We start from the raw sequence: 26,712 nt of genomic DNA on the forward strand, positions 1-26,712 counted from the left end.
GAGTACAAGAGAGCAGAGGATGCAGAGCAAATCGAGGGCTGGGGGGATACGGCGAAGCTAGGACTATATGTAGTCATGTTTGCCGCAAAGAAGCGCTCCGTCGCTGTGCGAAAGCGATGGTGCAGGGGGCGCCACCATGGCCACCGAGCGCCGCCTTTATAGCTCCGGAGGTGGCGGTTCGAGTCAGGCCGGATCACAATCGGCCGAGTTGCCGATCAGGCTGTGACTCGGCAACGGCCGAGCTTGACTCAGGCGCCCACCTATCAATCGCCAGTGTACCTAGCCCTGCCGTGCGTATCGCGCCATGCAACTGGAGTGAGAATATCAGCCTGACTCCGATGCGCAGATGGAGGGACAATGGCGGGATGCGAGATGAGCAAGGATGGCGGACGCCGTCCAAGGAGGCGCGGTGGCAGTGGTGCGTTACGCGGCACCGACGAGATCCGGAAAATGAACCGGAACCGGTGAGACCGACGCGCGTACTGCTTACTGCTTGCTGACTATTGAGAGGATGAAGCTTGTAGCTTGAGGACAGGGTGAAGGGTGCACCTACTATGTGGCGGGACCCTACCATGATTTCTACAGTAAGCGCTAAGCGATGCCTATGAAGATGATCACTGACTCAGAGTGGTCTTCCACAACTTCTTCGGTGCGGCGTACTGAATGGCGGCAGTCCGATGTGTGTACGACGCGGATGGATCCTGTAGAAAGTTTGCATACAATCAGCCGCGTGCTATGGGGAGGCGTGGAGCCGTACTCACTTCGCTAAATAGACTCGGAGAGGATGGATCCGTAGAATGGCAGTGCTACCACCACCGAACAACGGAAAGCCGTGCTCGCCAAGACATGTGCGACGATGCGCTCGGACGACGGATATCGACCATTTTCGCTCGGAAGAGGCCTGATTTGTGTCACCTTGCGCAACTTGCGGTCAACCGTCACAGCCTGATGTCCTAGGGCTGCTAGATGAATACGCGTAGCATGCAAAATGGCGGCAAGGGCATGCGATAATCGCGAGGCAATTCTATTGCACTAGTACTGTATCACGCAGACACATCTGGCATGCAAGTTAGTCTCGACGCTAAACATGAGATGCCGCAAATCAAGCATTTAGACTCACGAGTGGAGGGTTATTGTGGCATGTCTGGCGCGGACAGACCGTGCCGCTGCAGTACCTCAGAGTCATTGTCTGCATCCTCTCGTTCCTCCACCGACGTCACGTTTGCATTGCCGAGATGCGCCGCCGCCTACACGCACGTCCCTTACTCATGGTGTGCATCGGCGTCCATGCAACCCGGTGCTCAATAACAGCAAGAGGGCGGCGCCGAAGAGACACGAGCTACAAGAGTATTCCCGGAGCAGTAAGACCGGTGAGCTTACCGCGTCAACGTCGCAGGTGCCCGCATGAACGCCGACTGACGAAGCCCGGCGCCGGAAAGTCGCCCTGTCGGGTACGGGCTAGGCGGTGATGGCTTGAACGAGACGGAAACGATGCGCGTCCGAGCATTTGCAGAATGAACTTGGGTCAGAAGCGTTCAGGAAGTCTCTCATGTCATGATCAGCGTGCCCATAGCCGACGATGATGGTGAGTACGAAGGAGATGTGTTGCTGTTGGCCACTGTTGACGATTGTGTATCTCGACCGGGATATCCCGGGCAGGCCCGAACTTCGGACCTCATCCCACCTCGAGAAGTAGACCTACACAGACGTTGTTCCTGCTCGTCTACCCATGTCAAGCTCAGGTTCTATATACACGTCTTGCCCTTGATCTCTCCCATCTATGTTCAATCACAAGAAACCATTCCAAACATCCTGCTCGTTCAAGACTTCAAGTGAACCAAGTCCAACCTGCCCTCGCCTGCTCTCCCTCTGAAATGACCTCTCGTACCTTCCGACATCGCGGGCGCAGCCCCGCTAGCCACCCGCGCAGCTCCCGCCATCACGCACATAATTGAGCAGCGTACGCTCGGCGTTGCGCAGCATACAGCGGACCTCGACGACTGCGGACAAAGGCACGCCTATATAGTGTGAAGCACCGTGACCAGGTCCCGTTCTCGCCCCTTGCTCGCTCCCTTCTCACCATGCGAGGACGCTACGTCCTCTCGATACTTTGTGCGGCGGCGGCGCTCGCTCGTGCGGCGCCCTCGCCTGACTTTATTGGCCGCGAGGAAGCGCCTCAAAGTCCTTCCCGTCGTGACGCGCAGATACCCTTCGACTTTGATCACGCAGGCGGCACAGAGGACTCGTTTGAGGTCACGGATGGCCCTCGTTATCCTCCTCACGAGAGCAGGACGATCTATCAGATCGTATCTGACAGCCTGGAGTATGTATACATCATTAGTGGCATGATGCTAATGACGATGACTGACGATCACTCAGATTCTCAAAGTTCGCGAAGGCGGTCGACTTCGTTGACGACGTTGTTGCTTATCTAAACGATTCCACCGCAGAGTGAGTGTCTAGTACTGAACTCGCTCAGCACCTATCATGACCATTGTCCTCAGTCTGACGTTCTTCGTGGCACCGGACTACGACCACGATCACCTTGCCACGCGGCACGAGTTCTACGGCATCGTCGCGGCCATCGAGGGCCTGACGAATCGTGTCGTCGCAGAGGATTCAGTACGCCGAGCTGTCGCGTCCCTACTCGAATACCACACGATACCCGAGCGCCTGAAAATCCACGATGCGCCTGCAACTGCATCATACCCGACACGGCTCGCCATGTCCAGCTCCGAAGACATGCGACAGCGCCTCAAAATCGAGCAGCGCAAGCACCGCCGCGTGGCCGTCAATGGTCGTAGAATCATACGGGAGCCCATCCGTGCATCGAATGGTCAGCGACTTTCCTATCTTTGTACATAAATTCAGCTAACGCCCGCCGCAGGAGTTATCTACGTACTCGATCTGCCTTTGAGCACTCCGGGCTCTGTATACCAAGCGCTTCTGGACAGCTCAGCTTCGACCATGGTTAGCCATCTTATGATAAGTCTCTATACAGACCCCTGACTCCCCGCTAGCTCTCCGCCATCAAGCACGCAGGACTATCCGAGCTATTCGAGTCAACCTCGTTGATGACCGTATTCGCTCCAGACGACCGCGCATTCGACCACCTCCCCGAAGACCTGCGCGCCTATCTCTTCTCGGAGGCTGGCAAACCCGCGCTGAAGAAGCTGCTGGAGTACCACGTCGCTCCTAACGTCCTCTTCTACACAGGTTTGTCGACGCATACCGCGCTACCTCGCCCTAATTACTGACACTCGGCCCCTAGACTACGTGCATGGCCTCGCCTTCGATGCCATGAGCCTTCGAAGGCCTGAGCATGATTTCGTCGAAACCGAGGATGACCTCGTCGACACCGAGGACATGGCTTCAGACCTCATCAATGACGAGTCGCGCGTAGAAGAGATATACATCATCATCCAGGTCGAGCAGGACTTTGCGCTGCAGGATGGGTTCCCCGCGGACCACCCCCATAGTCCAAGGGACACCCATCCCTATGGACATCATGATCACCACCCCGAGAATCGCCAGGAGAACGCTCGCTCGCCGCGCCGTGGTGGCAATCGCAAGCCTCGGGACCGTCGAGCGCCCGTTTTCCGCAAGGAGGAAGGTAGGGGCGAGAGGAAGGGTCGCGAGCCTCGCCCGCGTCATGAATGGGAAGGCGACCACCCGCCGCCGCCTCCACGCTTTGACGGACCGTGCCCTTTCCGCGGGGACCACCCACCGCCGCCGCCGCCGTTCCGTGGTGACAGCCCTCGGGAAGACCGTGATGACGGCTCTCGGGAAGACCGTGGCGATGGGCCTCGGGAAGACCATGAAGATCACTTCGACGAGTACCCACCGCGTCCGGAGCAATTGATGCGCGGTCCTCCTTCCGAGGATGACGCCCGCGTGCCACCTTCCGAGTACGGCGATCGCTTGCCACCACCTCCTCCGCCTCCGCGCCGCGGTCCTCACCCGCCGCCCCCACCGCCGGACTGCGACCGTCATCATCCCCGGCCTCCCTGCCGCGGCGACCATCCCCCTCCCCCTCCTCCCCCCTTCTATGGCGACCATCCGGGCCCGCATCACGACGAGGACAACCGCCGCCCGCCGCCTCCCTCGCACGGACCGCTACCGCCATTCTGCGGCCCACTACCGCCGCCGCCGCCGCCCCCACACCACCCCGATGAGCACCATCGTGCACACCACCGTCCTCCACCTCCACCGCCCCCACCGCGCGGTCCTCCCCACTTCCCCAAACCCTCGCCCGACGCCCTCATTTCCACCCTAGACGCCCAAGTGCCCACGCTAGCAGGCGCGCCTCTTTATGCCCGCGTCGAGCGCTTTGCTCTGCCTCATCCTCCCTTCCCTCGTGGCCCAGGGAGACAGGCGCACGACGAGCGGTACCCTGAGAGGAAGGCTTCTCGCGGCCCGTCGAGAAAGGCGCACGACAAGCCACCGCGCACCATCTCCCGTCTCACCGTCGACGGCGTCCACGTCCTCACATCCGACAGCGTCACCGCGAACGGCCCCATGCATGTTTTGTCGCGCGTGCTTTGTCCTCGACAGCGGGGTGCAGAGAACTTGGAGCAGACGATGGTGGATGAGCATGTGGATCCATGGGCGGATTGGGAGGACTGGCTGCCCCAGTGGGCGGAGGAGTCCTAGGCGCGTTGTTCTTAATACCAGTATCCATGTACCAGATAGCGTTGTAGAGTTCGAACGACCGGAATGTGTTCCACTATGTGATCTTGATGCGTGTCCGAGATATGAGCTCGAAGCTCTCGCCTGCTCTGTGCTCAAAGGACTAGTCAGGCCGTAAGAGCCTCAATTTCTAGGCCGGAAACTGGGACATGAACGGGTAATTCTGGTTACGCGTCGACCTCATCCTTCCCAACCTCCCCCTCACTGTCCGCCTCTCCCGACTTTACCTCTGCCGCTCCCGTCTTTTCCTCAGCCTTTCCCGCCTCTGACTCTACCTTTCCGGCCTCCCCCTCCCCCTCCCCCTCCTTCTCCGCCTTCGCCGCTGCCTTCAACCCCTTATAGTACGCGATCTTCTTCAACCTATCCTCCCTCCCAATCAACCGCTTATGCGACCGCGTCCGCACATGCACGTCCCACTCGCTCTCGTCAATCATGACCGGCTTGTCGGTGTCGATGGAGCAGACAGTGCATGTCCGCTTTCGGCGTGCTTCGAGGACGGCGGTAGGGCTGGAGGGTGGGAGTCAGGCAACGCGAGCGTGACAAAGAGGACAAGGAGGATAGGAAAGGCGGGGAGCGAGGAGCAAGGAGGAAAAACTCACCTGAGTGCCTTACGGCCTTTGGATAGAACACTCCGAGCTGTCTCTGATAACGAGACTGGGTCGCGCATGGGACGATTTTCAAGGAAGTCTGCGATGGCGTTAGCGAATGATGAATTGCCCAATACGCAGGACAGGGCGTACCATCCGTCACTTCCAGCCCTTTACTTCTTACTTCCTCATCCCAACGATGCAGATCTGGAGCGAACATTCCGTTAGCGGTCACTCCCTCCTCGTTCACTTGCCCGCTCGCCTGTCGCGTCCAGCAAATACAACTGTGCCTTATGCTCGCTCTGGTCCGACCCCTCCACCACCGGCCGCAGCTGGTTTCGTATCCACTGCACCTGGCGCTTCGCATACTGTCTCGTCGACGTCTTCATGTCGTCCACCGCCTTTGCGAAGTCCTCGGACGTAGCGTGCGGGTTGGTAAGGTAGGCATAAAATTCTCGGTATCCTGTCGTAGCAGTTAGGGGCATGTATGAGGGAATAGAAGGTGTACTCTTTCATGACACGGGGACATTCATAAGAACAGGAGGAGTAAACTCGCATACCGATCGACTGATATATTCCCTGCGTGAAGTCGACGTCCTCAGGTTGAGGCTTGCCAGCGTTGTCGTTGGATATATCTATGAGAGCGCGAACTTCGTCTAGCAGACCTTGCTTGAAACCAAGTTAGCCGCGAGTCGGGGCGGGTCGAGACATATGTACTTCTAGCATCGCATCCACTCTACTATCTAGCCGAGGCTTCAGAACCTCGGGGTCGGAATACAGCCAAAAGCATAGCGAGTCGTATCTGGATGAAGCTCAGCTCAACCCAAAGGACGTCGTCGAAGCAAGCTACCGTGGCTTCGGCACGACCTTCGACTGCTCGTCAAAAATATCGCTCGGGCGCTTCCCAGTGTCCTTGATGATGTTTAAACACCGGATGACCTTGCGAGTATCCTTCCAGTGCCACCGAGCCGCAACGACAGGGTCCAGCGCAGTCAATAGGTTGTGCATGTGAAGTCCAGCGCCAGCAGAATAGACTAGCGTCGCCTCTTGTGGTAAGTAGTTCCAGAGGTCTAGCAGATGTGGAGGTAGCGTGTCAAGAGCTTGCTGAACCTCAAGAGACATGCGAACAGCGGGCGGAGACGAAGAGACCTCTTCGCCAGCTAATCGGCCAGGGAAGAGCAGGTGCTGTATCCAGTATGAGGTACCGCCGACAACAATGGGTATCTCGCGTCGTTTATGCATATCATCGATCTATGGGACCTGCCTTTTCAGCCTAAAAGACGCTTGAATTTGTGGCACAAGGTACTGACGAGGTCCATGGCGGCCTGCACCCACTGGCCGACAATGTATTGTTCTCCTGGGCGCTTAAAGTCCATGAGGAGGTGTTCTACTCCCTCTCTCTCATGTAAGGGAACTTTATTCGTGAGAACGTCCAGACCAGCATAGACCTGCATCGAGTCTGCGTTGATGACTTTCGCGCTCTGCCATGGCGCCTGCCCCCGCGGATACTGCGAGAGCGCCCGCGCGAGTTCAATCGCCAATTTCGACTTCCCTACTCCAGTCGTGCCATAGATCGCGATGAGCGGGCGGAAGGACGACATGAACATGAACGAGGGGTGAAAGCAAGCGGCAACAAATTATCGTCACGCGTTGTTCATCCTTTTTCGGCAGGTGCACGTGTTTCGCCTTTTGCTTTCCTCCCCCTCAGCTCCCCGCCGCTGCTGCACTGCGTCGCCGTCGCGGACGACGACTCCCAATTTTTGATAAATACAAAGCAGGACGTAGGGTCCTCTGCGCAGCGAACAGATATCCAAGATGAAGCTCGTCAGGTGCGTTCCCCTGTGGTCTTGTACTGATCATGGATTGACCTCGCGCGTCTGCAGATTTCTTATGAAGCTCAACAATGAGACGGTGTCCATCGAGTTGAAGAACGGGAGTGTGGTGCACGGCACTATCACTGGTGCGTATATTGTTCTGCTGCATCCATCCCTCACTGATGAACGCGATCTTTGCACCCTCCCTCTGCGCGCCTCTATTTGCCCGCCGATCTTGTATTTTCCAGGCGTGGACATGCAAATGAACACCCACTTGAAGACAGTCAAGATGACCACCCGCAATCGTGACCCGACACACCTTGATTCGTTGAGCTTACGGGGGAACACGATCCGGTGCGTTCAGCTGCTGGTCTTGTTGGTCCTTATTGCCTAACGCGTCCGCAGATACTTCATACTTCCCGACGCACTCCCTCTCGATACTCTGCTTGTCGATGACGCGCCCAAGCCAAAAGGAAAGCGCAAGGAGGATGCCGCGCGTGGACGCGGACGTGGACGGGGACGTGGGATGGACAGAGGACGTGGTCGCGGCCGTGGCCGTGGACGAGGCTTCTAGTCGAAGCAACTCAATCACCGGGAAAAACGGCCAGGGAACATCACCGCCACTGGCCTTGGAGCGACCCCACGACCTGCAGAGAGCATGGGAATTGGCACCGTCATGCGAATGTGACGCGTCTTTCTGTTGTTGTTTCTCTCTTCTTCTTGATGTCATCAGTATCTTACACTTGTACAATTGCTATCGCATGAACGCACGCTTGCCCGTCTTGCCTCCCGCCGCCGCGCAGTGCCCCGCCAATTGCAGCCCCAGAGTCGGGCGTCGGCGACGACAGGACATAAAGTGAGACTATTCCAGCCCGTTCCACCAAATTCCGCAGTGCGGAGAAGAATTCTGTACATGTGGCAGTGCCCGTGCGCGTACAAAAAGTCAGCTGGGGACCGACGACGAGCCCTGCTATGCCAGATCTCCCCAACGCGCAGCTTACCCCATTTCACGGTGGAGGTGGAGACCACCGCGGCCAAAAATCAGCGTCTCCAGAGACCACCCGAGGATCGCAGAACCCATCCCCTACCCTCTCGGAGGAAATCTATGATCTTATCATCGGCTACCTCTTCGACGACCCAACGAGCCTGCGGGCATGCTCGCTCGTCTCGAGGGCGTTCGCAAAGACCTCACAAAAATTCCTCTTCCGAATGGTCACCCTCAAGCCGCTGGAAGTATCCAGCGTGCAGGCAGACTCGAACCGGATGAACCCCTGCCAGCTCTTCCACCGCCTACTCGAGGGGAGCCCGCACCTCGCCGCCTACGTGCAGGACCTGACCATAGAAGAAGGCCAGGATGACCCCGCGTCCGTCCGCGATATCCCCGACGACATGCTCCCCTTCATGGGAATCAAGGAGCTCGCCTGGGTGACGAAGGAGCGCACGCTTCCCCTCGTCCTCGGCGCGCTCAAGAACCTCAAGTCCCTCTCCTTCGGCCGCTTCATCGACTGGAACATCCTCTCCGTGTCCCTGCGGCGCGCGCTTCTCGTCGCGGCCCCCTCGCTCGAGTACCTCGAGCTGCGCAAGGTGCGCAATTGGGACCTCCGCCTCATGGCCGCCTTTCACTCGCTCAAGACGTGGAAGCTGTGGTTTACGTCCTTCGGCTCCATGGACGACAGCGACCCCGAGGGCCAGGACGAGCACATGGCCGCGCACCCGAACGACCCGCCCGAGTCGAATATATCGGGCACCTCAAGCGGCGCGCCGTCCGCGGACGGCGTCCCCGCAGGTCCGCGCCTCAACACGCTCCACTTCTACCTGCAGGCGGAGGAAGTGCTCAAGCTCGTCAGCTACCTCGTTGACGAAAACTGCCCCGTTAAGCTCAGCGAGCTTCGGGAGCTGCTCGCCAACAGCAACCACGAGCTAGATGAATACCGCACGGCGCAGCTCCTGCAGCTGTGCGTGAGCTCGCTCGAGCGCTTCAACATGACGCCGCCCTGGTTCTGTGAGTTGCCTCCTTACTTCGCCCCTATCTGCGAAATTGTAACTGACATGCCCCCCTAGCGCCCCACGACGGCTCGTATCCTATCGACCTCAGCCGCCACCCGCGCCTGCAGTCGCTCACGCTCGACCTCTCGATCAACCACACCGACACCGCGCGCAACCACGATCCCTTCGAGCAGTTACGCGGCCTCTTGCAGCCCCTGCACGTCTCTGAGACGCTCCAGGAGATCGCCTTTCAAACCACGATCGCGATCCGCGACTACAGCGATCTCGACGGCTTCCGCGCCGTCGACGGGTTGCTTGCGCGCATCGACCCCCTCCAGCAGGTCCGCCTCACCTTCCAGGTGATGGTCTGCCCGTCCGACCTCGAGGCGTTCAAGGAAGCCGTCATTGAGCGCATGCCTCTGCTGAGAGACAAGGGCATTCTGACCGTCGAAGCAGAGAGTGAGTGAACGTTCTTCAAGTCCACATCACATCGCTCATCATTATTTCAGTGTCAGGGTAAGAGAGCGAAGTCTCGATTTTGTGGCCACGTTCGCTTGCCTGTCGGGTTCGCAACGTGAGGGGACGCCTATCACAGGCTTTCCCCAACTCCAACCTTGAAGCAGGAAATGCCAGCGGCTCTGCGCGCCCCACTGCTCGCGCGCGCAAAGCATCCTCCTCGAACCGTCGACCGTCAACATACACGATGCACGCGCACGCGGCGTCTTCGGGGACCGCTTGGCCGGTCGGGAGACCAGTTATTCATCACTATCGCGGGACGGCAGGATATCCGTTCCCGCTCGAGCTAGATGTTCGATTCAACCAAACTCATCGCAAATGTAACGCCAAAAACACCCCATCCTACCTATCCTCGGACTCTGTAGAACATCCACATGTAGCTTACTATACACGCGAGCACAACCCGGGACTTCTGTCGATAGAGCTGTCTTGCAATGTCAAAACCTCCACTCGTTCAGACACTTTTTGGCCACGGTCATCGCATGGTCAGTGTAGACAACCTAGACACATACACGATCTAAAATGCATGGGCGATTACAAGTATCCTGCTGTGTGTACTCATACGCATAAATATGCTTGCAAGGAAAGCGTATAGCGCTATTGGAGGGAACATGTCCATCATGATCAGACCCATACTTATGCATAGACCCATCCGCCTCAACGGCTGGGCGCCTCGACGGCAGGCTGAGATACTGGCGGCGCAGTCACAATCGAAGCTGAAGCGTTCAGGCTCGTCAACCGCGGCAACCGAATCTTCAGCGACGGCGTCGGCGGGGCGGAGGGCGTCGCCTTCGCATCCGCCGACGCTGCGCCCGAGACCGGGCGCGAAGCCTTCTTCTCCTTCGCGCTCACAGGCCGCGCCTCCTTCGCCTTCTGGACGCCCGGGCTCGCCTTGGACCGCCACCCAATGTGAGCGCCGTCCTCATCCGTCCGCTCCTTCCGCTTTCGGGCACCCCGCGTCTTCTTCTCGTCCTGCGCACCCTGCGTCGGCGCGGGCGCGGTCGCCGATGGGGCGACCGCTCCATTGGAACCAGCGACGTGTCCGTTCACCTATTGACACAAGGTCTGTAAGCCAATCACGGGTGTTTATCTGTGGCGCGCCCTACCTGACGTGGTCCAGAGCCTGCCGGTGCAGGTACAGCGGCCTGGTAGAGCGTTCAATGCGATGGTCTAAACAGCGACCAAGGTTTCTTACCGGTTGGGCAGAGGCCTTCTGCCGGGCCGTGATCGCAGTGGCAGAGATAGACTCCACAGTGATGTCCGGCTTGCGGTCTTGGAGCTGCGCCATTCATGAGGATACCGTTATGGAGCCGTGAGGATGACCACGTACATCTTCCAAGGAGGACAGGCTCGACAGAGACGAGTCGGGGTCTTTCTCCTTCGCTGGAACCGACTTTCTGCGCAGCTCTCTCGTGCTCGGTGGTACAGATAAAGGTGTCGGTTTCTTGCGTTTGCGGACGCCGGTTGCATTCTGCACCTCCTTCACCTCGTTCGAGTAGCCTATGATGCGTGGTGCGGTGCCCTACAATAGATGTTAGACAGAAATCTCGACACATGCACAGAAACCGCACATTGGCTACTGCCACGGGTGCAGGCAAAGGTTGAGGATGGAAGACGATGTCCTGGTTTGCTTGAGGAACTACGGGTTTCGGCGCTTGTTGGCGCTGCTTCCCTTGACTCTTCGCGGAGCGTCCTCTGGCGCTTGACTCTTTTGGCACAGGCGCGGGAGGCGGGACGGGTGGGTAAGCAGCAGGCATAAGTGGCGGTATCAATGAAGGCCATGGCGTGAATGCAGGAGGTGAGGGGTTGGGGCCCCACGGAGTGAAAGACGGGTATGCCTGAGGCCCCTGTTGACCCGGCGGTTGAGCAGCAGGTGGTGGGGCGGGAGGGGGTGGCTGAGCAGACGACACGGACAACTGCGGCATGCTGGAAAGCAGCTACAGTAGGGTCAGAGATTCGTTCCAATCGACAGGTCCGTGCATCGTACCTGCGCAAATTGTTCCAGCTCGTCCCTTCTGCTAGGTTGTGGAGGCGGACTACAGGCGACTGAATGATCCTTAATCTCTTCACTGAGCGCAGAGCAAGATGTGAGAGGAGACGAGGAATCCAAGTGAGGATCATCTCTGCTAATGATCAGCGAAAAAACGTGAACAACATGCGTAACACGCACCTCGGAGGATTGGTCGCCACTTTGTTCCAAAAGTCGAGGACGATGACCTTTTCTGGCACTCGATATCTCCTGCCGTTGATCGTGAGCTCGTCTACGTCCATCTTGTTAGACTGTTGGCTCGTATTGCGCTCCATGGGCACGATCTCGATATTCCCGTTGTTGAACTGTCCTGTGTGCAGGATCTCCTCGTCTTTGGCGTCCTTGGGTATCCGGTTCTTAGGCCTCTGGACTTATATATTAGAGGCGAAGAAGCAGCATGACACATGGACGTACCACAATTCTATCTGCGTGGTTCGGGCACTTCCATTTCTTCGACAACGGTGGCATGGCCTCCGGCGGGTCAAGACAGTCTAAATGCCAGTGGGAGGAGCAGAAGTCGCACGATACGATGCTCTTCCATCGCGCCTGTTGCGAGACTGCAGAGGCAGAGGAAGGTTGCTCAGGCGCATCAGCGCGGTTGACGGTGCCGTCGGGCAATGCGGACAATCCACAAGCGTAGCAAAGAACAGGATTTCCGTTCCGATCGCGCAGTCGATATGGATCTCGTTCTTCCAGCTGGCCCTGCCGACTGCAATGGCTTAGAATGGGTGTTTTTCTGGGTGAAATGGAACGCACTTGGGACGATGTGGCTTGACCGACGTGGTCTCCAGATACATGCCTCTCGGGCCCGTCGTCACTGGATAGGGACTCTTGAGCGCTGGCATCGCAAGACATCTATCGAGCTCACCGTCTTTGAAGTAGGTTCGAATGCTCTCCGGGAGTTGAAACTCAGTGGCGTTGCTCGACTCGACAAGGTCGATAATCGATGACAGCATATGCGGGGGTGATTTACGTGGTGGGTTCTGGGAACGTGTCACGGCCTCGAAGACGAGCGGCGAGACGGCCACGCACCATCTTCGCCGTACAAGATACGCAGAACCAGCGCTCTTCGTCTATCGAGGATTTCGGCGGATCGAGACAGGATATGTGGAATGCGCGGGGACAGCCGTCGCAGTATACGAAGGAGGCCCCGCCCGAGGTTTGACCGGAATGGCACGAAGAGCAGTAGTCCTCGTTCCGATGCTACAGGCAGGCGTGAGTGAGGGTGGCGGACATGAGGGACTGTGACCGCACCGCGTGCACCGGAGGCTCGGGCGACACCGTTTTCGACTCCTCTTTCACAGCATGGCTCGTGTCCCGGTCCTTGCCCTTGCCCTTGGGCCGGCCCTTCGGGCGCGCGGGCGCGCTGGCAGAGGCGTCCGCGGCGGGCGCTTCGACGGAATGTGATCGTGACGGTTGCGAGGCGTCGGCCGCGATGGCTTCGAGCTCCGCAGGGGCGATCGGCTGGGTCATGGGCTCCTCCGGCGGATTTTCGTCAATGGGTCGGGGAGCGGCGGTGAGGTGACGAGCAGAGGCACGCTGGGCACGGGTAGAGGACCTGGAGACGTGACGGATGCGGCAGACACCGTAACGGGAGGGAGCAAGCCGCACACACGTAGGTGGACCGGTCGACGTAGTCGGAGGAATCAGGACGAGCAAACGGTCAGCAAGCTATCGAGTAGAACGTGCACTGGGTACTCACCCTGCCGCAGTCTTTGAGCGTTTACCGTTGGTCTCAACGGGCTCGTCGACTTCGTTAGCGAAGCCGAAGCCGGCGATGCCAGCATAACTCGTTCCAGGATCGGCTGCTGGCAGATACAAGTACTGCGCCTTTTTGCTATGGGGATCGCGCTTCAGCGCCGCCAGTCTAGCTGACTGGACAGAGGGCGGTCCCGGGAGAATCTCAGTGGCTAGAGAGTTATCGCCCTCGAGGTGCGCCGGTTGCGAGACGGGGACCTGAGCAAGCAGAGCTGGGGGCAAGCCTGGCGTAGTCACCATTGTCAAAGACCGCGCAGTTCAACGAGGCGTCTGAGAGCGGTCCTCAGAGTCGCGGGTATACCAAAAGATGATGGCCGTTGTGGAAGAGAGGAATGGCAGACCGGTCACAGTATGCCCCATTCGCTCATGCTATTCGATCTACTCCTACAGCACACAAAGTACCCTACGACGTATATGCTATACCTGTCCACGTTGAGGGCCCACCGGACTGCCCTTCAGACAAATTTTCATCGCGATAACGCAACACGCGGTTGACATCGGCGCTGCGACAAGCAATCAGCGCAAAATCTCTGACACCGGATAGGAGACTTACATTGCCAGCACCGTTGAAAAGAGCGTGATGGATGTTATGCCCGCCTTAAGCCAGGCGAGCGAGTGCAGTGGCGAGGGGTAATGGAACATACTAGGGAATCGTGACCAATGCGGCCTTCGCCTCTTCGCGCTTGCCGGGAGTATGAGCAGGCGGGGTAGAAAGCAGCTCGCTCAGCATGATCTTCCTCAGGGTGTGAAGGTTGACGATGAGGGAATGAAGGATGGAGAAACGGCCCAACCCGGCGAAGGATTTGACATTGTACGGCCCAAAGGGACAGTGTCGGCGTCAGTGATAAAGCCTTCGAAGTGCCCTGGGACCAGACAATCGGTTGATGAGCAGCAGAAGGGTAGTTCAAAGACTTGGAGTTGCGTTGCTACGATTGAAGGATGAGTATTTGGTAGCAGGCAAGTAGGGTTGCGTTGCGCACCTGAGTAGAGACAGACAGTCCGCCCCGACGGGCGGTACGGTGCCAAAGTGCGCGGCCCTTTACCAGTAAGAGAGAAGCATCGTAGCCAGCCATGCTCAGGACGCAGCAAGAGCCAGAAAGGATGTCGGGTGAAGATGCTCCTGGTCGACCATGCTCGATGCTCGTCAAGGGGTTGCACGCAGTGACGACAGGCACAAGGATCGCTGCTCTCAAGGAGAACAAGAAAGCAGCAATTGAGCTGGTGTCTTCAAAGCTCTTCAGACTATTGCGATCGAGGGTGAGGGAGAGAAGCAGGAGGATTCCAGGCGTCCGTCGCTGAATGTGCCGTACAGAAGCAACCGGCACGTGCGGGCCGGTCGTTGCACCTGTGACGTCAGTAGCGGCAATATCCGACGGGCGTTGGACTCCAACTTTCTGGAGTTTCTCGCGACGCGTCTTGAACGAAATGCAATGATTTTACGTGAATTCAATTCGGATCGAGGCCCGCTCACATATATAGGTACCCATGGCCTTTCCTTTCCCTCACCATCCATCTCAGCATCAGGATGCCTGCCAGGTCGCGTAGCAAATTCGCCAGGTACGTTCATCGTGCGAGCCAATGCTGCGACGAGTGCTCACCACCCTACAGCAAAGCTTACACCTTCACAATCGAGCTCAGCGGCTCCCACAAACCCCCTATTAAACGCACCGTCGACGTCCCCGCCTCCTACACCTTCCAAGAGCTGCACTTCGTTATCCAATACGCCTTCGGCTGGCAGCAAGCGCACGTCCACATGTTCGCCTTCTACCGCCAAAAGGCGAAGAAGAACACTCACTACTACTATCGCTTCGACCCGCGGAACGAGGTGCTGCACGTCCAGGCTGCGGGCGACAACTGGGACCACTTCGACTTCCTTCCTGCAGAGGATAAACCGAAGGTGATACACGAGGATAAGCTGAAGCTTCACGACATCTACGATGAGAGGGGGAAGTACCGACACCTCGTTGAGATGGAAGACGGGCTCTGTCCCTTGTTGTACACCTACGATCTGGGGGTGAGTCTGACACGTCTTTGTCCGAGTATTACCTTGTAAAGCTAAGGAACGCGTCACAGGACTGCTGGGAGCACCTCATCACCTTCGAAGGTGAGAAGGACCTATCCCTCGACCGCCCTATATTCACCGAAGTCAAAGGTGCGCCTGCTACTCTCTCGTAACACATCTGCCCCCACTCACCCTTATTCAATGACAGGCTATCCTCCCGCAGAAGATTGCGGCGGTATCTATGGCTGGGACGAGATCAGAGATGCATTCGCCGCCGAAACCCCCACTGAGGGCGACCTCAAGCTCCGTAAGTGGACAATCTGGCGCATGGGACTTGAGGGAAAGAACGACCCTATCGCCGTCGGCAACGTCCCGTACAGTCCTTTCAACAAGGTCGACAAGAATGTCATGAACAATCCGGAGAGATGGAAGGAGGCGTACGAGCGCTATAAGTCGTATGCATTGTAGCTCGACAGAACCAAGAATGGGAATCTTTGTCTTTTTCTGCGCTCGCACTGCCGTCCGCGGGTACTCGAGATTGAAGTTGAACCCGAGGTTCAAGTTGTGGGTGCACTTATGGCGCGGCGCGTGACCAGGCGCGGTGTAATGACGTCGATGCCGGCAGTGCCCGGTCGATTTCTGGATCGCGTCGCGACGCGTCTGCACTTTCCACAGATTACATTGACTTTACGTCCGGCTTGGAGATCGAATACAGATATTTAGCACTAGCGCTACTTCCCCTCCACATCCTACATCGGAACCCCCATCACAATGTCTACCTCAAAAACCCCGCAAGTCGCGCAGACCTCGCAAACCTCGCAGGCTTCCCAGTCCTCGTACGCGACCTGTAACCCCTGAACGATGCATGCTGACCCTCAGTGTAGTACCCCCATAAAAGCCTACACCTTCACCATCGAACTCATGACCGGCTTCAAGCCCCCCATCAAGCGCACCGTCGACGTCCCCGCCTCCTTCACCTTCCGCGACCTCCACTGCGTGGTCCAGTACGCCTTCGGCTGGGACTCCTCCCACGTCCACATGTTCTCCTTCTACAACCAGAAAGCCAAGAAGCGCGGCGGCCGGTACACATTCAACGACCAGAACGAGGTTTTGCACGTCAAGGCGGCGCGCAACGGCTTCAATCCCATGTTCAGCGCCGTCCCGGAGGACTGCATCGTGCGCGAGGATCAGGTGAAGCTGTCGGATGTCTTTGGCGATGATGGGAAATTCAGAGAGGTGGTGGACATGGAGGGCAAGCCCGCCTGTCCCATTGTCTACACATATGACTTGGGGGTGAGTCTTCCGTCCTGCGTCTGCTTCAACTTCTGACGTCCTGAGATAGGAAAACTGGGAGCACCTCATCACCTACGAAGGAGAGAAGACGATGACAGAAAACCGTCCTATCTTTACCCTAGTCCGAGGTTAGTCGATCGCTCCCTCAACAGTAGATTCCTTTCTGAATCACCTCAGGCACCCCACCCAAGGAGTACGCTGACCCTGACGAGGATTCGGACGAAGACGATGAGGAGGAGCCGGCACCGCCCCCAAAGAAGAAGACCAAGCGCGAGATTCTCGCCGAATTCAACGACCCAGAGAAGTGGGAGGAGAAACACAGTGCCGTCCTCAGATACGGCATCTGAGGTGGTAATCCCGGCCATCACTTCCAATGTATGCTTCAAACTTTCCGTTCCAAGCCGTCCTGCCTATACTCCTTCTGTAGTCTCTCAGCCATGTGCTTTCAGCGGATGATAACTTTTTAATCAGCTTGTACCACTCCCCGTTGAGTCTGACGAAACGTTGTTTTTCTAGCCTAATTCACCAATATATATGTATCGTCCTTATCTACTTACTGAAATATCAGCCAAAGTCCTCCTTCCTGCTTCAGTGTCTTATGTACGTCGAACTCTTCCGCGAAGAGTCGCGTCGACGTCGCCTTCCGGCCCTGAACGCGCTCAGATGGCCAAAAGCTTCCTTCGGCAATCTCCGAACACTCCTGAACGGAAACTGGACCTTGACCTCGACTTCCATCCCTACATCGCGCCCATCATGCCTCGCCCGTTGATTCCCGAATACCGCGAGAGGACCAAGTGCCGGGCGATGATGTGCAACAACGAGGGCACGATTGCTCTCGATGTCGCGACGCTGTCCCTCGTACGAAGTATTGCAGTCAGGCTTGTCAGAAGACAGTGAGCTCGAGGCGCTTCTGGCTAGCCACATGCGCACATCAAATCTTACCTACGTATTAGGACTGGGAATGGCACAAGAAGTACTGCGGAAAGTAAGTCACTGTTTTCTAACACATATTCCATGGACCGCTCGTTCCAGCGCACTGACCGACCACCATCGTCAGGAAAGTCTACACCTTCAAATTCAAACTCCTCCGCTCGAAGAACCCCGCCATAAAACGCACCGTCGACGTCCCTTCTTGATTCACCTTCGAACAGCTCCACTTCGTCCTCCAATACGCCTTCGGGCCCTGGCAGAACTGCCACCTCCACCAGTTCTCCTTCTACGACGTCGACCGCAAGGACCTCAAATCCGCCACCTTCTTCATCGATCCTAGCAAAGAGTGGCTGCGCGTCTTGGCGGAAGGGGAGGAACTGGACGAGTGGCCTGATATGCCGGGTATGCCGAAGCGACAAGGGCCCCGGGGCACTATGCAAGAGAAGGAGATGAAGTTGTCGGATATTTTCGATGAGGAGGGGCGGTATCGTGGCTTGGTGGAGAAAGACGGCGAGGTGATTCCTCTGATCTACCTTTACGACTTCGGGGTGGGCCTTATTCGTCTTGGACCTCTAATCTGTCTGATCCAGGGATCCAGGATAACTGGGAGCACCTCGTCACCTTCAAAGGAGAGAAGATGGCCAGCGCCGACCGTCCGCTCTTCTCCAAAGCCGTGGGTGAGCTACCGACCTGTCCTCCCCTTGCATCTGTCCTCTGCTTAGTATGCACGGCTGAATACCGAACTCCAGGCTACCCACCCGCCGAAGACGCAGGCGGCGTCTCTGGCTGGGAGGAAGTCAAAGGAGCCTTCGCCGCCGAAAGACCCACCCGGGCGCAGCGCGAGCGCCGCCAATGGGCCATCGAGCGCATGGGTTATGAGGACCGCAACGACCCGCTTGCAGTCGGTGACGCCGTGCCCTACAGCCCGTTCAACGAGGTCAACGTCGAGGTGATGAACTACGAAGGGCGATGGGAGAATCACTACCGCGGGTATAGTGGCAAGGAGTACTACGATTACAATTATGGTGATGAGCTAGGGCCTAGTGACTCGGACACTGATCTGAGCGATGTCGACGATTGACCGCGACCGTTCTAAACACATCTCCTTCATGCAAATCGGCCCTTCTCTATTAGCGGCATAAATATTACTGTAGCATAAGATAACACGGATGTATATGTAGCGTTGATTCTGGCTGTAAATTGTACTTCCAAGACGACGGCAAGGCCTTAACTCGTACCAATGGCGGTGAGGAATCGCATGATCACTGACTTGCCGCGCGCGAGGTTCGACAGGCGTATGCGCTCATTCGGTAGATGTGCATGATCCTAGCAACGAGGTCAATGGTGCTTCAGGCGAGGTATGGATTGCGAGGCTTACGGTGCTCTGACCCATCGGGAAATGCAGTGCGTGGCAGCCGAACTCCTTTTCAAGCCAAGGTACCGAAGGTATTGACTACAGAATTGGGTCATCAGCGTCACTGTCCCTCGCAAAACACACTAGATATCTTACCCCTCCCTCTCTAATCCGTAACGGCTCCGTGCCCCACTCCTCGCGCACCGCGTTCTCCAGCGCCTGGAAATACGGGTCCTCGAGGTTACCCAGCCACCAGTCGGCCGTATGCTCGATCTTGACCTGCAGCTTGTTCGGAGACTGCAGACTTGTGAACGCGTTCTCGAGATGGGTCTGGAGAGACTGGACGATATCCTCCATCTTCTGGTCGGGGACGATGCGCACGGAGATCTGCGCGCGGACGGTACTTGGGATGACGGTGGCGTCTGCGACGACGGTTCAGAATGGCAGGCGGCGGTGAAGAGCGTGCGAAGGGCTTACTTCCTGGGCCAGAAACCTCGATGTTGTGGATAGTGAGCGATGGGTCGCGCCAGCGCGCGCTCAGGGACGAGGCAGGTTGCTTCGTGATGGAAGACAAGAGACCATATAGTGCTTTCTCGTCATCTGTCACCGGGCGAACGCTATCGTCTACAAGCTGCGTGAGCGCCGGGCACGCCAACGAAGGGAGGAACGGCTTACAGAAGCCAGGTATCGCAACATGGCCATTCTCGACTAATGTAGAGAGCAGCTTGATCCTGTCGAAGGCAGTTCAGTAGGAGCGAGTATCCTAAAATTTGTCGGCTTACATGTCAAGCATTGGCTCCTTCACCCTGCCGCCCTCAACGCCGGAATGCACGTCGGGCATCGAGTTCGTAATCTACCATCATTAGCCTGGCCTCCGTCAGAGACACGATGAATCGTACCTCCACAGCGCAATGCACAACGCCTCGCAAGCCATATGTAATGCATGGCTCTTCTTCTCCTATCCAGGTCGAATTACTGCGAGGTATCAGTACGTGCTTTAGACCATTGTTGACGAACAGCTTACCTGACGAGTATAACATCGATCTTGCCGATCTGGGCCTACGAAGAGGGTCAAGTCATGTTCTTACTCTTGCTTCATGCTGACGTACCCGATACTTGCGCACAGCTTCGTCAAATCCGCCACTCCCGCTCTCTTCCTCGCCCTCAATAACGAAGACGATGTCCGCGTGCAATGATCGTCGAGAAAGGAGCTCAGCTGCCGCCGTTGCCACTATGAGGTCAAATGAGTTTTCGCCCCCCTCTAATGACGAGATGTAAGATGCGCACCTGCCAATATCGGACCCTTGTCGTCCGTCACGCCTCGCCCATACAAGTAGCCATTCTTTCCGGTCAGAACAAAAGGCGGCGATTCCCAGCCCTCCTTTGGCGCGGAGATTACATCGTAGTGCCTTCGGGCCAACGCCGGTCAAGCTGCTGACTGCGTATAATAGAGAAGACAGAGCGCACCCGTAAAAGAGGATGCGAGGTTTTGGCTTGTCGTTTTGCACGCCGCTGAAGGTAGCGAGCACGAGAGGATTTCTCCCTTCGCCGTTGGGTAACTGCACAATATATAAGCCCACGTCTCGGTAAGGATTCATGGATACAAACCAGGCTCGAGGTGGCGCCCAGCTGATTCAGGCATTTCTTGAGCCATATTGCCGCCTGCCTGCAGTCCTCGCGATGACTCGGCACGCTACTGATACTCGGGAACGCCACGAACTTAGACAGGGCATACTGCACCGTACCTAACAAAGAACTCAGCGTCGATTTGACTCTCAAACAAACCAAACCTACTCATGCAGGTCGACGATGTCGGTAGGCATTCGCCCGTAATCTTTGAACTTCCGTCGGTCGCTTCCGGCACTGGAATCTCCCAAACCTTGATAAAGTGATCGCTTCCGCCCGTGAGGAGTTGCGCCCACTGATTCCTCGCGCAGATAATGGACGACAGCACGATCCCATCGTGCGCATGCCATGACGCCGTGCAGTCAAACGATGCGGACCACCGCCGGACCTGCCCGTCGGCTGAGCACGTGTAAAGATCGGTGCCGACCATCGACATTGAGAGGATATCGACGCCCTTGAGGTTGACCTTGTCAATATAGAAGTTTGTTGCATCGATAAGGGGGTGGCATACCTCTTCGACTAGGAGACTCCGGACGGAGGTGTTGGTTTCGAGGTCGAGGACCTTGACATAACCGTCTTGACAGCCGGCAAATATGGTATCCCGTGTGGTGACGATAGCGTAGACGGCGCCATGTCCACAGTTGAACTCGCCGAGTAGATCAGGCGTATGGATGTCCTCCGCAACGTTCCAGACCTGAACTTGTTCGTTACTGTCCTCTGGTGGATGCAACAGAAAATCCTGCCCACCTTCACCGTCTCATCTCCAGCGCCAGTCACCAGTTTTATTCCAGACTCATGCTCGTCCTCGATAGCCGCCATAGAGTAGATGTACCCGTAGTGCGCAGAGTCGACAACATTGCTAGCCGGTATGTGCAGGTAGGCATATGGTGCCGGACTCCCTGGAGCGGGAGCTGACGGATCTGGCGTCCCTGGTAATTCTGCTGCAGAGTTGTGCGCGAAAATATCGGCTGGGCGTCGCTCGTGAAGCGGATAGCTATCAAAGAATTTATGCGCCTTGCGTTGGAGACTGCCCGGCGTCAAAGTGCCACTTCCCGGATTCAGCTCGTGAAGTGATGATGTCGAATTTGAGGCAATGGGAATGGAGGAGTTCAGCGAGCGAGACGTGAAGGTATACCACTGCAAAGACGTATTCTGGCAGCCGACGAATATCGTCTGCAATGTCGATGACCACGCAAGCGAGAATAGGTCGCCAGCGCCCGTCTCCAGGTATGGGCATATGACGTATACTGGCAGCAAAGTCGTTGTTGACCAGACCTACGACAATGGTAAGCCCCCACAAGCGGCAGGCCGAGTAGCACGGGGCGTACACGGATAGTACTGTCCCCCGACGCGGAGAAGAGCCAGTTCTTGTCCTCGGCGAGCTCGAGCGCAAGCACGCTCCCGGTATGCCCCTGTAAGGTGTGCTTCAGGGTGAAAGAAGCCTTATTCCACACCGCGATGTCGTGATTCTGACTACCGCAATAGATGTGATGATCATCGACGGCGAGGCTCAGCGCGGAGCTCTTGAGCTCGTAGAGGGAGTGCACGAGCGCAGGCGTCTGTCTCGACGCCTGGAGGTCGCGGCTGAGAGATGCTACGTGGCGCATTGAGTACTTGGTGTGGGCTTCGGATGAGAGTCAGAGAAGAAGTGCGACACGTACGATTGTCCACAGGTGAATGTGTTTGGGCTGGCATCTAAGGTAATCGGGACCGAGATGCGCTGGAGCTCGTAATGCAAGAGTGAGGCCGTTCGCTTGTACAACCGAACACGCTGTGTGACCTTGACGGTCCAGGACAAAGGACCCACGTGTGCCGTCAGCTCTTTGCCTCCCCGGCACGTGATGGCGCGCTGACCGGGAAATGCCGAATGTCAAGCTGGCCGGCACTGCAAGAACAGCGGGGAAAACTTACCTGTTCCAAAGAACCTGCTGAGGGTACGTAGGTAGCTCGACAGTGCTCAGTTATGCATGCACGCCTTACATTACCGCTGTGCAATACTACATTGCACTCTAATTCAACCGTCCTGAATGCGAATGCTGCACCGCCCGCCCTACTCCTCATCGCTCTCCGTCAGATACTCATCGTCATCCGCATTGCTCGCCCCATTCACCGGCGTCCCATTTCTCGATGCATCCAGCGACACCCGACTGCCAGCCGCCGACGCTTGGCCGCCAGCCAACGATGCCCGGCTCGTCTCCCCCGAGGCCCTGCCTGAGCGCTTCTCCGACACGCGTTCGACGACAATCTGCGCCCCTCCCGCCAGCTCACGCACATCGCCTAGCGCTACACCCGGCGCCCACGCAATCGGCGCGCGCGGGTACGCGACAGCCATGGTGAAACGGAAGTGCGTGGGATGCGTGGCGAGGTACGCGTCGAAGGCCTTTTCGGCCTCCTCGCGGGTCGAGGGTAACGGCAGCGAGGCAGCCGAAGCGCTGGAGGCCTGAGCACCGTCTTCTTCCAGAAGCTGGGCGTCAATGTAGGAGAAGAGGCCGGTGAGCGTGTCCTTCGCATCGAAGGTTTGCACGGCGCGCGCGCCTGAGGGTAGGCGGAACGCCACACGCAGCCCACCGCCTGGTGAGCGCGCTGCCACCTCCCGTCTTGACCATGCACGCCACGCAGCGCGTTCCGCGGTCTGTCTGCGCGCCTCCTCCTCGGCCGCTGCTGCTGCTGCCGCCTCCGCCTGCGCTCGCTCGGCAGCTTCGCGCTCGGCGTTCATCGCATTGACGATACGCTCGCGATCTCGTGCAGCGCTCGCTGCGAACGCAGCGTCCTGCTCTGCTCGGATCCGACGAGCGGCTGCAAGTTCTGCATGCGCCGCCGGCTGGCCAGCGGACGCAGGATTGGTGCGAAGCTGCTCGAGATACGTCGATACGCGGGGAATGAGGGTCGTGGTGAGGTATGTGGTAAGCGCGGTAGGAGTTGTCGCGGCAGCACCGGCATGTCGGGAGAGGATGCGCAGCGTGGGCGCGCCGCGAGCGGCCGGTTGTGGTGCGAGGAAGAGAACAGACGGGTATGTCGTTACATTCAGCTTCTGCGCTGCTATGACAGAAGTTGGTACGTTGGAACCTCAGAAGACAAGGCGACACGCACCTTGCCAGCCGTCCCGCATGCGCGCGTCACCTATCCAAGTCAATACATTATTGTCGTGCAACGCCTTCACAAAGGCAGGGTCCGTCAGAGTCGACCTATGCGTCGTTAGATACATCGAAGGCTGCTACTTAAGGGATCCACGCACCTGATGAACGCGGGCACATCGTCATGTTCGGACGAGATGAGAATGATGCACGCTACCCGGGCCTCCGTCAAAGCCTGCGCAAGCAGTGCATCGTACGGCACGGGCTGGAAGTCCGGCAGGACAGCGCCAGACGGCGGCTGAGAGCGCGCCCCGCGCCGTTGCGCTGTAGTAGGCCCAGGCCCTGCCTCCGCGCCCGTCGTCGTAGCGTTGTCGCCTCCACTAAGCCACCGCGAATAAGGTATGGCGCCCGTGTCTTCCTCCAGCTGTCGTAGAAGATCGCGCCGCGGCGTGGGAGGTCCAAAGAGTAGGTGCGACACACCGAGAAAGATCGCAGCCGGCGAGAGGCGAGCGAGAGTTGACGCAAGTGCAGCATACGCGGGTCGCGGGAGAAGTATGGCCGCTAACGCACGAAGCGGATAGAGGAGGATGCGAAAGGGGAACACCAGAGCGCGTGCTATGGCTGATGAAGGTGCGGGAGACGCTTTCTGCGTCGCATATGGGGGATCCTCGACCTCGAACTGCTGCATGGGAGCCGGACGACGAGGCGGAGGCGCGGCGCCGTCGAAGATGAGCTCGGCAGCGCGCTGGACATCCCAGTCGACGCTCTCAAGCATGTCGCGTGCGGCTTCATCCGTGCAGCTGCCTCCAGTGACCTCTGTCAGCTGGGCGATCGCTTCGGCTTGCCGAGAGGGGGAGGACATGGTTGCTCAGGTTCGAATAGCTCACGAATCGCTAGGCGCCCGTGACGTCGACCACGTCACACCACCTCTCACGCGACGGACACGGCCGGCGATTGCCGAACTCGCTTGTTTCCTTCCCTCATCTTCATCCAAGCCTTCACCAGTCAGGACCATGTTTGATATCCAGAACACCTTAGCTCTGTGCTCTCGGGATCTTGGAAAAGAGTCCAATGACGCAGTAAGCATTATGCGAGCTGAATCCAAATACTTGTAGCTGAATGCCAGTCAGTCAACCATTGAATTGGGTCCAACCGACGTTCATGCACACGTCAGCGACATTCCAGCAGAGATCCTGCAAAGTATACTCGACTTCACAGTCGCTCCAACTTTTCTGCTCACCCCGGGCCTTACCATACGCGAGGATGCTTGGCTGATCTACATGAAAATCAAGCGATCCCTGCCGCTTGTATGCCGCTCCTGGTACGCGTCTGCCAACCCGATGCTATATCGTGACATTGCCCTCCGAAGCGTTGGGCAGGTCGCAGCACTTCTCGAGACGCTGCAGAACGCACCGACGCTTGCCTCTCTCATCACTTCTCTCTCGTTCGCCTGCTACGTCGCGGAGCATCACGAAGAGGCATACGCAAACGACGCCACCCTTCTTTTGCAGCTGTGCCAGGCCGCGCGCAGCGTATCCTTCATTGCCATGAACGCGCCTCTATCCCTTCCTCAGCTCCTGCCTCTGCTGAACCCCGCTTGCCCTCCGCTCCCGCACCTCACTCGGCTGCACTTGAACGAAGGTTTTGACAGTGAGGCCTTACTATCAGATCAGTACAAACTGGTAGCAACACCGGGCGAGGAGGGCTGGTATATTCGAACGCAACCGCTACGCCCGCGTCGCTTTTTAGTGGGCGCGAGCCATCACCTAGTGGAGCTCAGTCTTCCCTTCGTCAGCGCCATGCAATCCGCCCCGGCGCTGACATTCCCCTCGCTTGTCAGCTTTGGTTGCTTGGTGAATTGTATAGGCAGCGACAGCTTCGGACGCATCACCTCAATTTGGGAGATGCCTCGCCTCCAAAGGTTTAGCATCTCCCTCTTGGGCCTTGGAAGCCCGTATCTCTTTCAATACATGGGAACGAGAGACTATCTTCCTCGCATCGGGTCTTTCGTCGCCCGGCACGGTGCTCAGCTACGCTACCTTCATATCCTCGACCATGCACATTACACCAATGACCATCGCGACCTCATGCTTGATATACAATCCGCACTCGACCACTGCCCACGTCTCGAGCATCTCGTGCTGCCGTCGAACGTGCGGCCCACCCCAGCGCTTCACCATCCCACCGTACGATGGATTGACATCTGGATGCCCCATAGAGGCGACGCTTCGCACTGTATCACCAGAAAGGGGATAGCGCCGTTCGGGCAAACTGCAGACTCACGTGCAGCACGCAGTGGTGATCAGAAATACATGTTCCCTCGCCTCCAAGGCGGTCGTGCCATCGACGCCGCGCTCTCGTTCTTCCGGGACCTGCCGTGGATCTTGCGCCCCGACACATGGGCAGGAGTGACCGCCGAGCTCAAGTACCCGGGCATTGACGTCAAGCACGACAAAATGAACATCTGGCGTGCAGACCTCCAACCAGAGTATACCGCCCCCCAAGGCGACGGGATGGACGAGGAGCGAATGCCATTCGGTGGCATACCACAGGAGAGCAGGGGATGGCCCCGCGATAGAATTCTCTTCGAGTACGGGACTTACGTGTGGACAGATGAAGAAGGGTCTGATGGAGACATGTCTTCTGTCCACAGCTCGGATAGCTCTTGGTTGGCTTCGGACGAGGAGACGAATGGCGTTGAGCCAATGCAGTGGACCCACGACGACATCCTTCGTGTCTTCAGGGATCCTGATAATCATTACGCGGACAGGCTAGAAGACAAAGCAACTCGCGCGTATGAGAGGTTGTAGAAAGAGCTGCTACTATCACTGCGCGGTAGTACAGGCTGTAGTGCTGGAACCTAGCAAATTGCGTCTGACAAGCGCTGAACATACGAGTGTCATTTGAATCTCGCGATACTTGGTGTGACTGCATACATTGCTGGTTTCACGTAGCTTTCGCGACATGATTTAACATGCTCATCTGGCTGTCTTGATCATGATGAGCGATGGCTGAGCAAGTTAGTAACAGTTACGCCGTGGTCACACTGCCGGC

The 26,712-nt window shown here is 57.5% G+C and overlaps 9 protein-coding genes across 9 annotated transcripts; 5 read left to right on the top strand and 4 right to left on the bottom strand.

The window, feature by feature from the left end:
- The first annotated feature begins 2,011 nt into the window (after positions 1 to 2,011).
- Positions 2,012 to 4,752, top strand: SCHCODRAFT_02525527 (uncharacterized protein). Its single transcript, XM_003035836.2, has 6 exons — positions 2,012 to 2,323; positions 2,380 to 2,451; positions 2,505 to 2,836; positions 2,888 to 2,970; positions 3,021 to 3,216; positions 3,272 to 4,752. Exons 1-6 carry the CDS (start codon positions 2,082 to 2,084, stop codon positions 4,651 to 4,653), a joined length of 2,307 nt encoding a protein of 768 aa, XP_003035882.1. The 5' UTR covers positions 2,012 to 2,081; the 3' UTR covers positions 4,654 to 4,752.
- Positions 4,746 to 6,897, bottom strand: SCHCODRAFT_02606912 (tRNA isopentenyltransferase). The gene is made up of 8 exons (XM_050344237.1): positions 6,587 to 6,897; positions 6,127 to 6,527; positions 5,994 to 6,078; positions 5,837 to 5,945; positions 5,539 to 5,739; positions 5,430 to 5,483; positions 5,289 to 5,376; positions 4,746 to 5,196 (listed from the first exon to the last, which is right to left on the bottom strand). Exons 1-8 carry the CDS (start codon positions 6,875 to 6,877, stop codon positions 4,857 to 4,859), a joined length of 1,569 nt encoding a protein of 522 aa, XP_050202955.1. The 5' UTR covers positions 6,878 to 6,897; the 3' UTR covers positions 4,746 to 4,856.
- A 115-nt stretch (positions 6,898 to 7,012) lies between these two features.
- On the top strand, positions 7,013 to 7,821 carry SCHCODRAFT_02606917 (Sm-like ribonucleoprotein). Its single transcript, XM_003035835.2, has 4 exons — positions 7,013 to 7,105; positions 7,160 to 7,236; positions 7,339 to 7,444; positions 7,496 to 7,821. Exons 1-4 carry the CDS (start codon positions 7,092 to 7,094, stop codon positions 7,662 to 7,664), a joined length of 366 nt encoding a protein of 121 aa, XP_003035881.1. The 5' UTR covers positions 7,013 to 7,091; the 3' UTR covers positions 7,665 to 7,821.
- Positions 7,822 to 8,062: 241 nt separating this feature from the next.
- On the top strand, positions 8,063 to 9,596 carry SCHCODRAFT_02695335 (uncharacterized protein; the record flags this gene model as incomplete). The annotated part of the gene is made up of 3 exons (XM_003035834.2): positions 8,063 to 9,092; positions 9,152 to 9,535; positions 9,586 to 9,596. The coding sequence occupies 3 exons, from the start codon at positions 8,063 to 8,065 to the stop codon at positions 9,594 to 9,596; spliced, it is 1,425 nt and encodes a 474-aa protein (XP_003035880.1).
- A 470-nt stretch (positions 9,597 to 10,066) lies between these two features.
- On the bottom strand, positions 10,067 to 13,767 carry SCHCODRAFT_01186989 (uncharacterized protein). Its single transcript, XM_050341195.1, has 13 exons — positions 13,324 to 13,767; positions 12,876 to 13,179; positions 12,654 to 12,824; positions 12,490 to 12,604; positions 12,378 to 12,438; positions 12,036 to 12,330; positions 11,763 to 11,986; positions 11,580 to 11,715; positions 11,164 to 11,529; positions 10,923 to 11,114; positions 10,788 to 10,871; positions 10,699 to 10,737; positions 10,067 to 10,642 (listed from the first exon to the last, which is right to left on the bottom strand). Exons 1-13 carry the CDS (start codon positions 13,617 to 13,619, stop codon positions 10,250 to 10,252), a joined length of 2,676 nt encoding a protein of 891 aa, XP_050202956.1. The 5' UTR covers positions 13,620 to 13,767; the 3' UTR covers positions 10,067 to 10,249.
- Positions 13,768 to 14,904: 1,137 nt separating this feature from the next.
- On the top strand, positions 14,905 to 18,930 carry SCHCODRAFT_02709773 (uncharacterized protein; the record flags this gene model as incomplete). Its single annotated transcript, XM_003035833.2, has 12 exons — positions 14,905 to 14,936; positions 14,988 to 15,393; positions 15,453 to 15,531; positions 15,590 to 15,836; positions 16,266 to 16,674; positions 16,724 to 16,802; positions 16,852 to 16,995; positions 17,243 to 17,274; positions 17,549 to 17,659; positions 17,826 to 18,152; positions 18,203 to 18,281; positions 18,354 to 18,930. The coding sequence occupies 12 exons, from the start codon at positions 14,905 to 14,907 to the stop codon at positions 18,683 to 18,685; spliced, it is 2,277 nt and encodes a 758-aa protein (XP_003035879.1). The 3' UTR covers positions 18,686 to 18,930.
- On the bottom strand, positions 18,359 to 22,380 carry SCHCODRAFT_02606934 (Zn-dependent exopeptidase). Its single transcript, XM_050344238.1, has 17 exons — positions 22,246 to 22,380; positions 21,913 to 22,178; positions 21,332 to 21,859; positions 21,096 to 21,278; positions 20,753 to 21,038; positions 20,567 to 20,703; positions 20,426 to 20,517; positions 20,246 to 20,367; positions 20,068 to 20,189; positions 19,983 to 20,017; positions 19,858 to 19,933; positions 19,741 to 19,811; positions 19,634 to 19,689; positions 19,436 to 19,582; positions 19,115 to 19,380; positions 18,983 to 19,057; positions 18,359 to 18,930 (listed from the first exon to the last, which is right to left on the bottom strand). The coding sequence occupies exons 1-17, from the start codon at positions 22,277 to 22,279 to the stop codon at positions 18,832 to 18,834; spliced, it is 2,595 nt and encodes an 864-aa protein (XP_050202957.1). The 5' UTR covers positions 22,280 to 22,380; the 3' UTR covers positions 18,359 to 18,831.
- A 149-nt stretch (positions 22,381 to 22,529) lies between these two features.
- Positions 22,530 to 24,531, bottom strand: SCHCODRAFT_02606937 (uncharacterized protein). Its single transcript, XM_003035013.3, has 3 exons — positions 23,820 to 24,531; positions 23,675 to 23,769; positions 22,530 to 23,623 (listed from the first exon to the last, which is right to left on the bottom strand). Exons 1-3 carry the CDS (start codon positions 24,518 to 24,520, stop codon positions 22,635 to 22,637), a joined length of 1,785 nt encoding a protein of 594 aa, XP_003035059.1. The 5' UTR covers positions 24,521 to 24,531; the 3' UTR covers positions 22,530 to 22,634.
- Positions 24,532 to 24,620: 89 nt separating this feature from the next.
- SCHCODRAFT_02562157 (uncharacterized protein) lies at positions 24,621 to 26,590 on the top strand. Its single transcript, XM_003035832.3, has 2 exons — positions 24,621 to 24,737; positions 24,789 to 26,590. Exons 1-2 carry the CDS (start codon positions 24,672 to 24,674, stop codon positions 26,466 to 26,468), a joined length of 1,746 nt encoding a protein of 581 aa, XP_003035878.1. The 5' UTR covers positions 24,621 to 24,671; the 3' UTR covers positions 26,469 to 26,590.
- The last annotated feature ends 122 nt before the right edge of the window (positions 26,591 to 26,712 follow it).

The sequence above is a fragment of the Schizophyllum commune genome, assembly GCF_000143185.2.
Source record: "Schizophyllum commune H4-8 unplaced genomic scaffold SCHCOscaffold_1, whole genome shotgun sequence".
Lineage (NCBI taxonomy): Eukaryota > Fungi > Basidiomycota > Agaricomycetes > Agaricales > Schizophyllaceae > Schizophyllum > Schizophyllum commune.